The sequence below is a fragment of the Aspergillus versicolor genome, assembly GCF_001890125.1.
Source record: "Aspergillus versicolor CBS 583.65 unplaced genomic scaffold ASPVEscaffold_8, whole genome shotgun sequence".
Lineage (NCBI taxonomy): Eukaryota > Fungi > Ascomycota > Eurotiomycetes > Eurotiales > Aspergillaceae > Aspergillus > Aspergillus versicolor.
The window spans coordinates 335,993-348,727 of record NW_024467531.1 but is presented as its reverse complement, the minus strand read 5'-3'; the positions used below and the strand labels follow the sequence as shown (position 1 = coordinate 348,727).

Below are 12,735 nucleotides of genomic sequence, written 5' to 3'. Positions count from 1 at the left end.
TCAATATCGGTAAACTATATATAGATACTTGAAATAAATTACCCCAAAGCCTAAAGCCAGGGGTTGGCGTGGGGGGAAATAATGGGGAAAACTGGTATCGTTGAAACGAATACAAAATATCCAAGTCTACCTGGTTAACCAACTGCCGAATGATTAGTTATCAGTTCAAGGCAACTAACTAAATAATGTTCATGTAATAAGGCTCATTCGCTAGTTAATCATCCATTGATATGCCACTAATGCGCTGTGCGTGAGGGTGGTGCCATTGAGGCCTCGGCATTCGGTTCTATACGACGTTACTGCGAGGGGCCGTAGCCGACCCGAGGACAGATTAGATAAATGCATCCTTGAGCTTCCTGTTCGCAATCGCTTTCCTCACTAAACTGACAACACCATAAACCCCATTCTAAACCATACCTCCATTCTGTGGAGTTTTGCCAACATGTCGTCGTCGTCCCCCTGCCTGGTCAACAGCCACAATGGCTACATCCCAGCATCGCAGCGAATCCCGGCCATGGCCCGGCCGTTCGTCAGCGAACGCGCCAAAAAGACCCTCGACCTGGTAGAGAAGTTCGTCGAGGAAGAATGCATCCCTGCCGATGCCATCTACCAGCAACAGCTGGGTCGCTCCACCGAGGAGCGCTTCAACACCCACCCTCAGATCATTGAGGATCTCAAAGCAAAAGCCAAGAAACTTGGTTTGTGGAACATGTTCCTTCCCAAGAATCATTTTGCCAAGCATGGCGCTGAGTATAGTAATCTGGAGTATGGGCTCATGGCTGAGTATCTGGGCCGCAGTCTAACTGCCAGCGAGGCGACAAACTGCGCCGCCCCAGATACCGGCAATATGGAGGTCTTCGCGAAATATGGCACCGAGGAGCAGAAGAAGAAGTGGCTGGTGCCATTGTTGGATGGGGAGATTCGATCGGGGTTCTTGATGACCGAACCGCAGGTTGCTAGTAGTGATGCTACGAACATTGAGCTTCGCATGACAAAGGACGGAGATCATTTCGTTCTTAATGGCCAGGTAATAACGCCATCACTTGTTTTTTTTTGTCCCTGCCATGCTGATGAAATTTGGTAGAAATGGTGGGCGAGCGGCACTGGTGATCTTCGGACAAAGGTCTTTCTCGTCATGGGCAAATCAGACCCGGCAAACCCAGACAAATATAAGCAGCAGACCGTTATTGCGGTATCCGCTGATACGCCAGGAATCACAACCAAGCGTATGCTTTCCGTGTTGGGTTACGACGATGCTCCCCACGGACATGGGCATATATTCTTTGATAACGTGCGCGTCCACAAGAGCAATGTCATCCTAGGCGAAGGCCGCGGTTTCGAGGTCGTCCAGGGCCGCCTTGGGCCTGGCCGAATTCACCACGCAATGAGATCAGTAGGAGGGGTAAGGGCTCTCTTTTTTTTTTTCTCTTCTTTAATCCATTTTTATATAGAGACCGGCACTAACGAGGTGGTCACTTTTCACAGGCGGAGAAAGCCCTGGAATACTTCCTGGCGCGGATCAACGATCCTCGAAAGAGGCCATTTGGCAAACAGCTGAGCGAGCATGGAATTATGTTGGAACGTATTGCAAGGTCGCGGATTGAGATCGACTCCGCTCGTCTCTCAGTGCTCAACGCTGCTATCATGATCGACCAAGGAGGCGCCAAATATGCGCTGAAAGAGATCGCCGAGGTCAAGGTGCAAGTCCCTGCTATGTTGACTGAGATTATAGACCGCGCAATCCAGGCACATGGAGCCGGTGGTGTGTCTCAAGATACTCCTTTGGCCAACATGTACTCAGGAGCACGAACGATGAGAATTGTCGATGGGCCTGACGAGGTGCATATTCTGCAGCTAGGCCGCAATGAAAACAAGCGAGGCAAGGCATTGCTGGGAAAGATTGAAGCCCAGAAGCAGAAGACACAATCCCTGCTCAGTCAGTACAAGGTGGAGCTAACCGATCCATTGCTGCTTGACCGGAAGTCATCAAAACTGTAGACTGGTCTTAGCTTTACCGGAACGGCATTTTTATTATCTTAACTCCATTTATTTGTCTACCTGTTAAAGTGCAAGTCAACTCATAGTGTACTACTATAATATTTGTATAGTTTAAGTAGGGCTGTACTTGCCTTGGTATAGTTGACGGTTTTGTCGAGAAATCCTTCTAAGTGTGAGTGGAATAGCTAGAGTACAAAGAGTAGACTCGTATCGCATCTAATGCTGTATTTCAGTGGTCACAATACCATCCATTACTCCATTTTCACCTCTAGTGAAAGCTGTGGTGAAGACTGCCTCTCTAAAGCGGCACCGGATCGGGCCGAATACGGAAGGGTTCCATAGAGCCCGTCATGGTCCTGGAAATTTCTCAGCAGAGTCATACTTCCTATTTCTCCTTTCTTCATATTTTCTAGCCTCCAGCAACCATGCCTCTTATCGAGTCTGATGCGGCCGGTTCGTCGGAGCAGCCTCAGCGATTGCCTTTCCCACCCGTCACATACTCGCACATCCTGCATTGTTCCTACGACTATTGGCAGCCAAAGTGGGCAACTCTCTTAACTCCGAATTTCAGCAGAAGTCAAGCCATTAACCTGCTCTATTTGCAATAGATACCGCGCGCTCGTACCGAAGTCCCGAATTATTCCCTTGACACCCGCTTTCGTTTCCTATCTCCATGCCGACGGAATCGTCCTCCCACCAGAAGATACCCCGCCAACCGACGATGACGATCTCGATGAGTTTTCAGATGATTCCGACGTCGAGGAAGAGTCAGACCCCTCGAAGGACTGGGAGGACATCCATTCCCAAATCAAGTCCACAATCGCAGAGTTAGACGGCAAAGTGACCCCGAAATTAAACTGGAGCGCACCCAAGGACGCCACCTGGATGGCCGCAACAAACGACATGCAATGCCGCACTCCCAATGACATCTACCTCCTCCTCAAAAGCAGCGACTTCATTACCCATGACCTAGAACACCCGTTTGATGACTGCGTTCCCGATACCTCCTACTCGCCGAGCCCTACCCCCAGTACCCCGCAGGTCAATTACAATCTCATCCTCCGCCAATACGTCAATTTCAACCCCTCACTTGAGTTCCGATGCTTCGTGCGCAACAGGGTGTTGCTATGTATGTGCCAGCGCGACCAAAACCACTTCGATTTTCTCTTCCCCATGCGCGACTCTCTCCGCTCTCGCATCCAGTCCTTCTTCGACGAAAAGCTCAAAGACACATTCCCAGACTCAAGCTTCGTCTTTGATGTCTACATCCCACCACCACACCAGCGCGTGTGGCTCATTGATATTAACCCCTGGGCAGAACGCACAGATCCGTTACTATTTAGTTGGCTGGAGATCTTGCGAATGAAGGACCCAGTCGGTATTCAAGAAGAGGATGACAGCGCTGAAGAACAGTTTGTCCGCCTGTCTCTCAACGGAAATAACTCTGATAATCTACACGAAGAAGCCGAAGGCGATACGTCTGAATCAGAAGAAGAAGGCGAACACATAGAGGATGATGACACACCATTCCTACCGGAATTCCGACTGGTCAAGCGTGACGATCCGGAAGCCTACGCCTTCTCGACACCCCAGTACTCCGCGCATAAAATGCCCAAGGAAGTTGTCGAGGCCTCGATTTCTGGCCCTGGTGGGATGAGTGAATTTCTGGGTCAATGGCAGGATATCATCGCGCGGCAAGCTCAGGAATCAGACACGGAGAGTGACCATTAACTTCTCATGACTATGCATGACGACATCTTACTTGGAAAATGGATATGAAATCACAAAGTTAGCATTTGACGCACTGGAGTACCTTGTTTTAGACGGCGTTTTGTTTACTGGATGGAGGGAAATGTGATTCTCAGCATAGCACAATTAAGAGGGCCCTTGGATCTGAAAGTCCATCTTTATTCCTTGAAACAATCCCTGCCCGGTATTACCTTGGGTGCCAACACCACCCGAAAACCGTATACATAACAAATCATCCATCTAAAGCTTATGTCTCTTCTCCCCAGTAGCCAGTTTCCTGAACTCCTCCTGGGGAATACCAGCCAAGAATCTTTCTAGCCCCTGGAACGCCTCAATCGTATTCTGGCGATCCATAATCTCCCGTCCAGGCCTACGAATCAACTCCTTGATCCTGAGCAATGAGCTCTGGCTCAAATGCGCACCCATCCGGTCATCAACCTCCTTCAAGACTTCACCCAGGAATCCCTCGGAATCATCTGGCTTCCCGCTCGGCGCCTTGATAACCTTGTTCACGAATCCCGCACTCACAAGCTCCTCGCACGTAATCCGCTTACTCTGAAGAAGAGCTTCGTTGGCCTTTGCGATACCTAGACGCTCCACGAAAGCAGTGGAGGCACCACCCTCGGCGACGAGACCCAGCGACGAGAATGGCGTGAGGATGAAGGCGTGCGGTGCGGCGTACACGAAGTCAGCCATTCCGACCAGTGCGGCGGAGAGACCGACGGCTGGCCCATTTAGGGCGACGACCAGGACCTTGGAGTGTCGTGAGACGGTGTTTGTTATGTCGATGTTGTTTACGACGAAGCTGCGGACGAGCTCGCGGCGGACGTTGGTGCCGAGGCCGGCGCCGGGGCGGGCGGAGGTTACATCTGCGCCTCTGTGGGTAGATTATACCGTTAGCAAATGTGACAGGTTCGATTGAGGTGGGGGTCGAGGTGAGAAGTACGCTGAGAAGAACCGTCCGTTCCCAGCCAGGACGGTGATAGTAATGTCATCGCGCTTGTCGACTTCACGGAGACGCTCGCCGAGAAGATAGTAGTGGTCTCCGGTGAGGGCATTGAGCTTCTTGGGGATGTTTAAGGTGATAATCGCAACGCGATCTTTGTAAGTGAGGGTGATGTCTTGTTCGGCGGTCATCTTATCTGCAGCTCCAATTACCGCTTTTGCTTGTTTTCTTGTGTTGATTGGGTTGGATATGCCCGGCGAATTTAACGATCGGCGGTTTGCTTAATGCTGCAAGGTAGGGAGTGTAAATAGAGCGATGGAGAATCAACCAGCAACTCTCCAGTATTATATGATAGCCGTTTACCGAGCACGGCTTCGTTGTCAGCTTTCAGACCCCAAGGAGCCGTGGCTTTTGCGGGGAGTGACCGACGAGCCGACGGAGGAGCCGAGGCCCAGTGGGCACAGCGGCGGAGCGCATATCTTTTCCCTGAGCAATGCCAAGGTCATGTCACTGCACGTGATTCATATTTGCGGACAGCCTGCTCGAAGGCTCATCACGTGACCCCAATAATCCAGGCCCTCTCATAGGCTGGCGGCATTCATCAAGTTTATCGGCCGGAGGAGCTTCGCGTTCAAGATCGGACCATCGATCAGCAAACGTCTGTCCAAACCCCGATAATCAGCAAGAAGCCACTCGAAGCCCACTCGGCGGTGAAACAAATTGCACCCGATTCCGAATCAGCATACACATTCTCGTCCATACGATCCTGTTCCGCGACTCAAATCGCCTCCGCCCCCGCCGTTTCAATTGACATCAAGAAGTCAACCCACATCACAATAATGTCCACCATCCTCCGCAGACTCCAAGGGGGCAACCTTGAAGTTGTCAAGGTACGACCGCCGCTTACCCATACCTCCAACATCACCAATCTCCTCAGTATATGCTAACGTATCCTCTCTCCAGTTCGGCATGTACGTGCTATTCCCTATCGGTTGGATGTACTACTTCGGAACGAATCTCGACGAGCGCTTCAGCGTACCTGGGTTCTGGCCTACCACAGAGCAGTCACATAAAATTCCGCTGGACAAGGAGGATATCGATAAGGAGCTGGCGCGCATGCGCATGGCTGATTCCGTGAAGCGGGAGCGCCGGGAGCGAGAGAACGAGATTCAAGCGCAGGCTCAAGCCCTAGCGCAGGCGCAGAGTGGACAGGGTTCAAATTCAGAATGAAGTGACGGTTTGGTTGGTTGATATTTTGGGTTGCCATATGGACACGGGGCTCAAAAGTTCTGAGCTGGTGAAAATCCGAATCCACCTCATCATGCTGTTCGGAACGGCTGTAGTGGCTTTTTTTTTTTTTTTTCCTATGGTAAATTGTATATTGGGAGTTCTTGGTCTCGGTTGCGGGTGAGCTACTTTTGTACAGTATGTATAATTGCTCGTTGTACTATTACACTCTTCTCTGAGCATCTTATGGAGTTGCTATTGGATTTGACAAGGATTCTTGATACTCTGAGTATTATTCTTACATTGTTTTTTTTTATCAAGAGGTGCACTCCAAAGTTATTTCACCTCAAAACGTTACTACCAGCGGGCATGACAGTCTAATCCTTCAAAACTGCAGCGACAGCAGGATTGAACGTAATGTTGGACCATACTCGAAAATTTACCAACAAACTGCGCTTAACCTCCCCTGATAAACAGCCGTTAAAGTGAAGTCAAAAAATATAGTATAACAATAGTCAGCTTAATGCTATTAAAAACGGAAGAAGAAAAAACCGAAACGCCTGGGACAAGAGCACCGTCTGCACGACTTTTCCAACAAAAGATAGCATTCCCACAACGCCAGGAGGAAATCGAGCAAGATTCCGCTTTAGGTCTATGGATGGTGATCATGCAGCTGAAGCTGCAGAAATTAGGGGCACGGGTATTGGGAGAGGGGGAAAAAATTAGCGAAATCAAACAGTGTATAAGTCACCGACTGTATCACATCGACAAATGAACTGGCCCAAAGTTCGCTCGCTACCGACAACGACGGAAGCAAGAGTAACATTTTGGGACAATATTTATGAGAATTGAAAAGAGACTTCCGGGTATTACAACTCCGGAACCGTGGCTGCTGCCGTCGCGGCTGTATTCTGCGCCGTCTCGTACACCATCTCTAGAGTCTGCGTGGCACCGTCACGGAATACTGTACTGATAGCTGCGATGCCGTTTGAAACGAATGGACGCTCGCCAACCCAGTAGTAGTAAAGGTGGCCGTATATTGTGCGGAGATGGTCGGGCAGATAGACGTAGATTGCGGTAAGGATCATGGAGAGAAGAGTAAGAATAATCGAATCTAGTGGTTGCAGAGTCAGTAAATGTAATTGAGAAGATTGTAAAGAGCAAGACATACTGAAGATGAATTTTTCCGTCGGGGTAAGCATGTATACGGCGAAGGTCACCTCATACTGATAGATCTTGAGGCGAATCCAGCGCACAAACGCGGCTGCTATCCAGAGAAGAGTCATTGTTTTGAAATCGTTGACTGCGTGGTGTTTAGGTGTTTAGGTGGAGCGATACAGTGCGAGGTGGTTGTATCTGAGGTTGTGGTTGCCAGGACCCTCGGGGCGTAAGTGTGAAAAGGGGCAGTTTGCGCGGGTGAATCCTGATAAGAAGGTGCAAAGTTGAGAACCAGTAGATCAATTGTTGGCTCAGTTCGACAGCATGGTACTAATCGGATCGCAAGGGCAGGCTGAGGAAATCAGCAGAAACAAAGCGTCGAGGTGGATAAGGACGATGAAAGATTGCGCGTCGATCGTGGGTTGATCCGTTCTGAGGTTTCGGATGCGGGGAGGCGACTCTGAGATTGGAGGGTGTGAAGGAGGTTTCAGGCCGAGGGCGAAAAGGAAGTTAAAATACAAAATACAGGGTGAGGTGCATTATTGGAGAGTTTAACAAAATTAACAATGGGTGATCTGGTTCTGGACTATCTGCTAAGAATAGTGGGAGTTAGTTGAAGTCGAGGTGTCCAGAGCCAGACTGCCAGTGGCTCTCAGCATCGGTCCACTTCAGGGTCCTGTCAACGATTGGTGGTGCCACTACTCAGTGTGGAAGGGAGGAGGTAACTTAGTCCACATGTCAACGAGCATCTCTGACCAAACTCTTAGCTTAACCTACTATGAACACGCTCTCACGGGCTCATCGTCAGATTCTGGATGACCCCCATGTCAAAGCATACGTAACCCACCCTTGGCGCAACCACATCCAACATCCCAAAGACCAACGAGGAAACACACCTCAGAGCCCGAGGTAGATAGCTTAGATAGCTGTACTTTACACCAGCAGAAGAGGAATGTATACCTTTATACTCTGTAGATGGCTGAAAATGCCCACGAATGTTCCCGAGTTCCTAAATTATTTAAGCTGCGCTCAACTCCGTCTTTTATCGCGATAAGAATCCGCGACGCCCAACCAAAGCCAACGCTTCTCCCCACCTTATCCTTAGCATGAAGCCGCTGCAGTCCCGGGACTTTGGAGTATCAACCTCAGACTAATCGATCTCCGATAAGATGAATTTAATCGCCTGACAACGATCATGGTCCGTCCAATACGACAACTACTGCTGCCCATCTCCAACATCTCCAACATCGCACTCATCCCCCGACCTCCTATCCGCATTTCCACCGTGCTCAATCGATCCATCTCCGCATCACCATTCCTCTCCAATAAACCCCTCCCTCCGCGCCTCAAGCTCGACGATGCCGACATAACACTCTCTTACCTCAAGGGCTCAGGCCCCGGGGGGCAAAAAATTGTATTTCTTCCCCAATTCATCCAAGCCCTCAACCCGACCACGGCTAACACTACCCGTCCTGGCCGCAGAACAAAACAAATTCCGCCGTGCAACTAATTCACCAGCCGACCGGAATCGTCGTGAAATCTCAAGCCACAAGATCACGAGCGCAGAATGAGAAATATGCGCGCCAAATTCTCGCTGATAAGGTCGAGCAGGCCCTGAGGGGTGACCAGAGTCGTGTCGCGCTGAAGGCAGATCGCGAGCGGAAGAAGAAAGCGAGCAAGGTAAAGAAGAATCGGAGGAAGTATCGGGAGTTGGAAGACGGGAGGACTGCGGAGGAAGGAGAAGGGGAAGAAAAGGAGGGGAAACCAGTGTCAGTTGGGGATATTGAGCCTACGGCGAAAGGGTCAGAGTGAGTCGCTCACGGAACTTCTATACCTACTGCAAAGTCCTGCATCCCCGGTCTGGGACATGTGCTAGGCTACGTAACCTTAGTATATGCTACGTGCGTATATTTTGAGATACTGTACAGTACAGCATTGTTCTCTATCAGAAATTTGGTCCCATATAGATGAAGGGACAGGCATTGATATTCTGCACAATAGCCTCCTATCTAGAGATGATATATTTCACGCAATATAACTGCCAAGCACTGCCTTCGCCTGGTCCCCTAATCTCTCCTGGGCAAATGCTGAGATTCTCCCACCGTGCTTTTGGTCTGCCTCCTTCAGATATTTCCCAACCCAGAGCTTAAGGTCAGCACCCGTATCAGGCCAAGGGTCTCTGACCTGTTGCCGTATGGTGACAAGAGCTGTGAATCCAACACCAAATGCCATGTCCTCAACGTCATGCTCAGCAATAACATCGTCCTTGCTAGCAGGCAGCGGCGGGAGCTCCAAGAGTTTCAGAAGGGCTTCGCACGTGAAACCCCACCCCTTCTTATACTTGTTCGCAAAAGCTTCGGAGTTGGAAAGTGTCTTAGTGAACGATAGCACAGCGGTTTTGCGGTCCAGTGGGCGCGCAAGCTTTTGTGATTCAGGCAGAATGACGTTCAGGTATAATTGAACATACAGGCTATTTGTAGTCAATATCTGACCGGATGACAGGAATCGGCCACAAGACTTACCCCTCTTGTACTTTGTCGACAATTTGGATTACGAAATCGGCGCTGTATCCCTTGGCATCATTGGCGCACATGAAGTGATAGAAACGCACGAATCGGAGCGTAAGACTCTCTGTCTTATGGTTCTGAAGGCGTGTGAGGATGATCTGCATGATATCGCCAAAGAACGGTTCGAGTGCAGCCCTGTAAATAGCGTTAGAGAAGTGCGCTAATTGCATCCTTCAGTAAACAACGTACGATGGAAAGTGCTCAATCACAGCCTCCAGGAGATCAAATCCGTAGCTTTCATTTGTCTTCGACGAGAGTAACTTCTGGAAGATACCAAGCGTGTTGATAAGCTGGTTGTTTTCTAGAATAAATTGGGAGCCCCGGCTAATGATCGACGACAGAAGTCGCACGAGCGCGGGGATATTGCCCTTGGACTCCCACACTTGAGGTGCAAGAATAGGGGCAATGAGGCTCTGGTAGTAGGTTGGCAACGTTCCCGATGGGTTGGCTTCGAGAAGGGCAGCGAAAAGCTGGAAGATGTACGGGACAAATTCTAAGCCCATGTCAGCATCATCTGTCAACTCTATTGTACATAAATCCAGCCTACCTTGTACATCTCCCTGGAGGATGGCGGAGAAAGGAGGGTAGAGAGCCTGCTCAAGTTTATCGGGGTTCGCTGGAGCAGCGTACCTATGACAGTTAATAAACGGCAGGATAGCATTATCCGAGAGCCTGAACTTACCGAATAAAAGCTCCTATAGTTTCAAAGTGATAGTAGTAAAACCGCGGGTTACTCGGGTTGCTAGCTATCACTTGAGTGATGTCGATCAAATGCTTCAGCACATTATCAGTAATAGGGACTACAGCCTCTTTTATCACGATCAAAACCCTCATGGCGCACTTCATGATAAACTCATTCTCTTGCACTTTTTGAGGAGCCGGGTCCTTCTGAATCAAGGAGAAAATATGCTCCAATAGGTCTTTAGCAAGAGGCTTGATCGTGTCTGCTGAGATAATGGGCTGTCCTTGGTTGTCGGTGAAATATAATACGCGTTCAACTGCAATGGCAGAGTACGTGTAAACAACGAAGTTGGAAGAAGCAAGGTGATTGACCAATAATGGAAGCACTTCTTGCCACTGTTCCTTTGTCACGAGGCTGCGGAAAAGGTAGAGATACTTGATAGCATCAACCTTGAGAATCGGGTGCAAACCATCCCCAGAAACCAAGTCGGCGGCGAGGTGTTTTTGGAAATAGTCAGTGATGCTTATGAGGCTATTAGTAGTCGTGATTCCGTGGCTGGCAGTTGCAGCCCCCTTCGCTGCGATTGCAATAAAAAGATAGGTCGCGGTATCCTTGGCTTTCCAGTTCAGCTGCGGTGATTTCGTGTACTCGTTCAGGTAGTGATCAATGTATTGCAGAACAGCCTTTGTCACCGAACCTTCAAAGTTGGCGTTCAATTGCTTCAGGAAGTCTGTAGCAGCACGCCGTCTTGTGTCGCTGTCTGATCCCTCCAGGTCCCGCCGGATAAACTCAATCGGCTCATCCTCGAACAGTTCCTCATCTGACTCACGGAGGCTAACATTTGGCAAAATGACCTTTTCAATGACTTGGGCCAATGTGCCTTCCGCTTGGAAAACCTGTGCATGTTGGGGCATGCCGGCAATCGAAGTCAAGAACTTTAACGCCCGACTAACAAGGATGTCATACTTTGTTTCCTGCCCAATTGTAGTCAGGAAATTCCAGGAGCTCTCCACGAATTGTTGGATATGCTGTTGGAACTCGTCCCCATATTTCTGTACCCAGAGCGTCAGGACCTCAAAAATGCCGGCACGAGTAAATTCTAGTTGGCCAGATTCGGTATCATCATCAGTGTGAAGCAATTGGTTGTCGTATGTTAGATATTTGAGTAACAGCTGTGCAATCCCACTCATATTTTCTTCGAACATTGGAGGGAGGTCATGGCAAGAGAGGTCGTACATCAGCTTAATCATCAAATTAAGTTGAGTGAATCCTTGAACAAGCTGGTCTTTGCTCGACTTGTTCGCTTCGAGATACACATCGAGTCCCTACATATAACTGTTAGCACGGTCGTGGGTTGCCGTTGTGGTGGGAGGAGAAGGGATACCTGGAAAAGAGTCAAGAAAGGATTACCGAATCTCTCAAGGACGTGGTTGATTTCAATGTAAAGTTCATCGGAGCGGAAAAGTGGCCTCCATCTCTTGAAAATCGAATGCGCAACTTGCAAGACACCGATGTTGGCAGCGGGATTCTCGGGTTGGAGTTTTGAAACGAGGTCCTGGGGAAGTTAGTTTAGCAAAGATTAGATATGAAGCTAACTGAATGCCAAACTTACGTTAACAAGCGTATCCCACCGTTCCCAGAAGTCACTATCAGCGATTACGCTAACAGCTTCTCCTAATTGGGTTTGAATACCCTGCGGTACGGAGATCATCAAGTTGATGAGCTCTTGTTTGATCGTACCCACTACCTCCTGTGGGAGCTTGTAGTTTCCATCTTCATCGGTCCAATTCCTTTTGATGAAGTTCTTGAAGAACAGCGCACTTGCCAGGCGAGTGTTGTATGGGTAAGATTCGGAGGCGGTGATTTGAAGAAGCGATATCGCAAAGTTTGGGTTACTCTCTTCTTGACGAAGAGCGGATTCAGCTAGTACAAGTCAATATCAATTTTAAAAAGCGAGTCATATGATTAGAAATCTGCGTGTTCACCTTGTTTATTCTGTCTGGGGTCCAGACTCGCTGCGAGGAGCTGGGCAACGGCCCCAAGACCATCCGCCATTGTTTGGAGGGGCGATGTGTATTAGCAAAATAGAGAAAGATGCAGGAACAACGGGTGGCCGTTGGAACGTTTGAGGTTTGAGATGAGACAAATTCTGGTACCTCTACCAGGGTCTAAGTTCTCTTTGCAGAAACAATGATGTGCTCAACAACAAAAATAGAGCCAAAGGCAAGCTTAATTCCTGGACAGGCAGTTTGTTTGGCGGTTGCTTTGGAATTATTTGTAGGCGGTGAGCAGAGGTCCGCGGGGTGATTCTGCCAGTCAGGTGACTTCCTTCTGCGGAATCAAACTCTTCCGAACCTCCGCCAGATCAGCGGCCAAACCGGTGCGGAGGGGAAATGCCCTCTTGGCGG

The 12,735-nt window shown here is 49.4% G+C and overlaps 7 protein-coding genes across 7 annotated transcripts; 4 read left to right on the top strand and 3 right to left on the bottom strand.

The window, feature by feature from the left end:
* Nucleotides 1–442: 442 nt before the first annotated feature.
* ASPVEDRAFT_54830 (uncharacterized protein) lies at nucleotides 443–1,998 on the top strand (the record flags this gene model as incomplete). The annotated part of the gene is made up of 3 exons (XM_040814980.1): nucleotides 443–1,027; nucleotides 1,085–1,402; nucleotides 1,486–1,998. The coding sequence occupies 3 exons, from the start codon at nucleotides 443–445 to the stop codon at nucleotides 1,996–1,998; spliced, it is 1,416 nt and encodes a 471-aa protein (XP_040670469.1).
* Nucleotides 1,999–2,423: 425 nt separating this feature from the next.
* cdc123 (cell proliferation protein CDC123) lies at nucleotides 2,424–3,729 on the top strand (the record flags this gene model as incomplete). Its single annotated transcript, XM_040807340.1, has 2 exons — nucleotides 2,424–2,539; nucleotides 2,607–3,729. 2 exons carry the CDS (start codon nucleotides 2,424–2,426, stop codon nucleotides 3,727–3,729), a joined length of 1,239 nt encoding a protein of 412 aa, XP_040670468.1.
* A 258-nt stretch (nucleotides 3,730–3,987) lies between these two features.
* Nucleotides 3,988–4,884, bottom strand: ASPVEDRAFT_137623 (dodecenoyl-CoA isomerase; the record flags this gene model as incomplete). The annotated part of the gene is made up of 2 exons (XM_040807410.1): nucleotides 3,988–4,624; nucleotides 4,694–4,884. 2 exons carry the CDS (start codon nucleotides 4,882–4,884, stop codon nucleotides 3,988–3,990), a joined length of 828 nt encoding a protein of 275 aa, XP_040670467.1.
* Nucleotides 4,885–5,311: 427 nt separating this feature from the next.
* ASPVEDRAFT_173264 (uncharacterized protein) lies at nucleotides 5,312–6,294 on the top strand. The gene is made up of 2 exons (XM_040808738.1): nucleotides 5,312–5,583; nucleotides 5,657–6,294. Exons 1-2 carry the CDS (start codon nucleotides 5,533–5,535, stop codon nucleotides 5,921–5,923), a joined length of 318 nt encoding a protein of 105 aa, XP_040670466.1. The 5' UTR covers nucleotides 5,312–5,532; the 3' UTR covers nucleotides 5,924–6,294.
* Nucleotides 6,295–6,789: 495 nt separating this feature from the next.
* Nucleotides 6,790–7,206, bottom strand: ASPVEDRAFT_86086 (serine palmitoyltransferase small subunit family protein; the record flags this gene model as incomplete). Its single annotated transcript, XM_040817782.1, has 2 exons — nucleotides 6,790–7,034; nucleotides 7,092–7,206. The coding sequence occupies 2 exons, from the start codon at nucleotides 7,204–7,206 to the stop codon at nucleotides 6,790–6,792; spliced, it is 360 nt and encodes a 119-aa protein (XP_040670465.1).
* Nucleotides 7,207–8,411: 1,205 nt separating this feature from the next.
* Nucleotides 8,412–8,833, top strand: ASPVEDRAFT_98770 (peptide chain release factor family protein; the record flags this gene model as incomplete). Its single annotated transcript, XM_040818795.1, has 2 exons — nucleotides 8,412–8,492; nucleotides 8,561–8,833. Coding segments are annotated over 2 exons (354 nt in total), but the record flags the coding sequence as incomplete, so codon positions are not given.
* Nucleotides 8,834–9,103: 270 nt separating this feature from the next.
* On the bottom strand, nucleotides 9,104–12,382 carry ASPVEDRAFT_31147 (putative chromosome segregation protein Cse1; the record flags this gene model as incomplete). The annotated part of the gene is made up of 8 exons (XM_040810431.1): nucleotides 9,104–9,548; nucleotides 9,601–9,780; nucleotides 9,835–10,138; nucleotides 10,193–10,275; nucleotides 10,328–11,652; nucleotides 11,712–11,882; nucleotides 11,940–12,250; nucleotides 12,313–12,382. 8 exons carry the CDS (start codon nucleotides 12,380–12,382, stop codon nucleotides 9,104–9,106), a joined length of 2,889 nt encoding a protein of 962 aa, XP_040670463.1.
* Between the last annotated feature and the right edge of the window lie 353 nt (nucleotides 12,383–12,735).

What these genes read in the sequence shown, in the direction of transcription:
- ASPVEDRAFT_173264 (XM_040808738.1), top strand. Translation starts at nt 5,533, where the DNA reads ATGTCCACCATCCTCCGCAGACTCCAAGGGGGCAACCTTGAAGTTGTC. An exon ending in GCAACCTTGAAGTTGTCAAG is followed by an intron (nt 5,584 to 5,656) that starts GTACGACCGCCG and finishes TCCTCTCTCCAG; the next exon opens with TTCGGCATGTACGTGCTATT.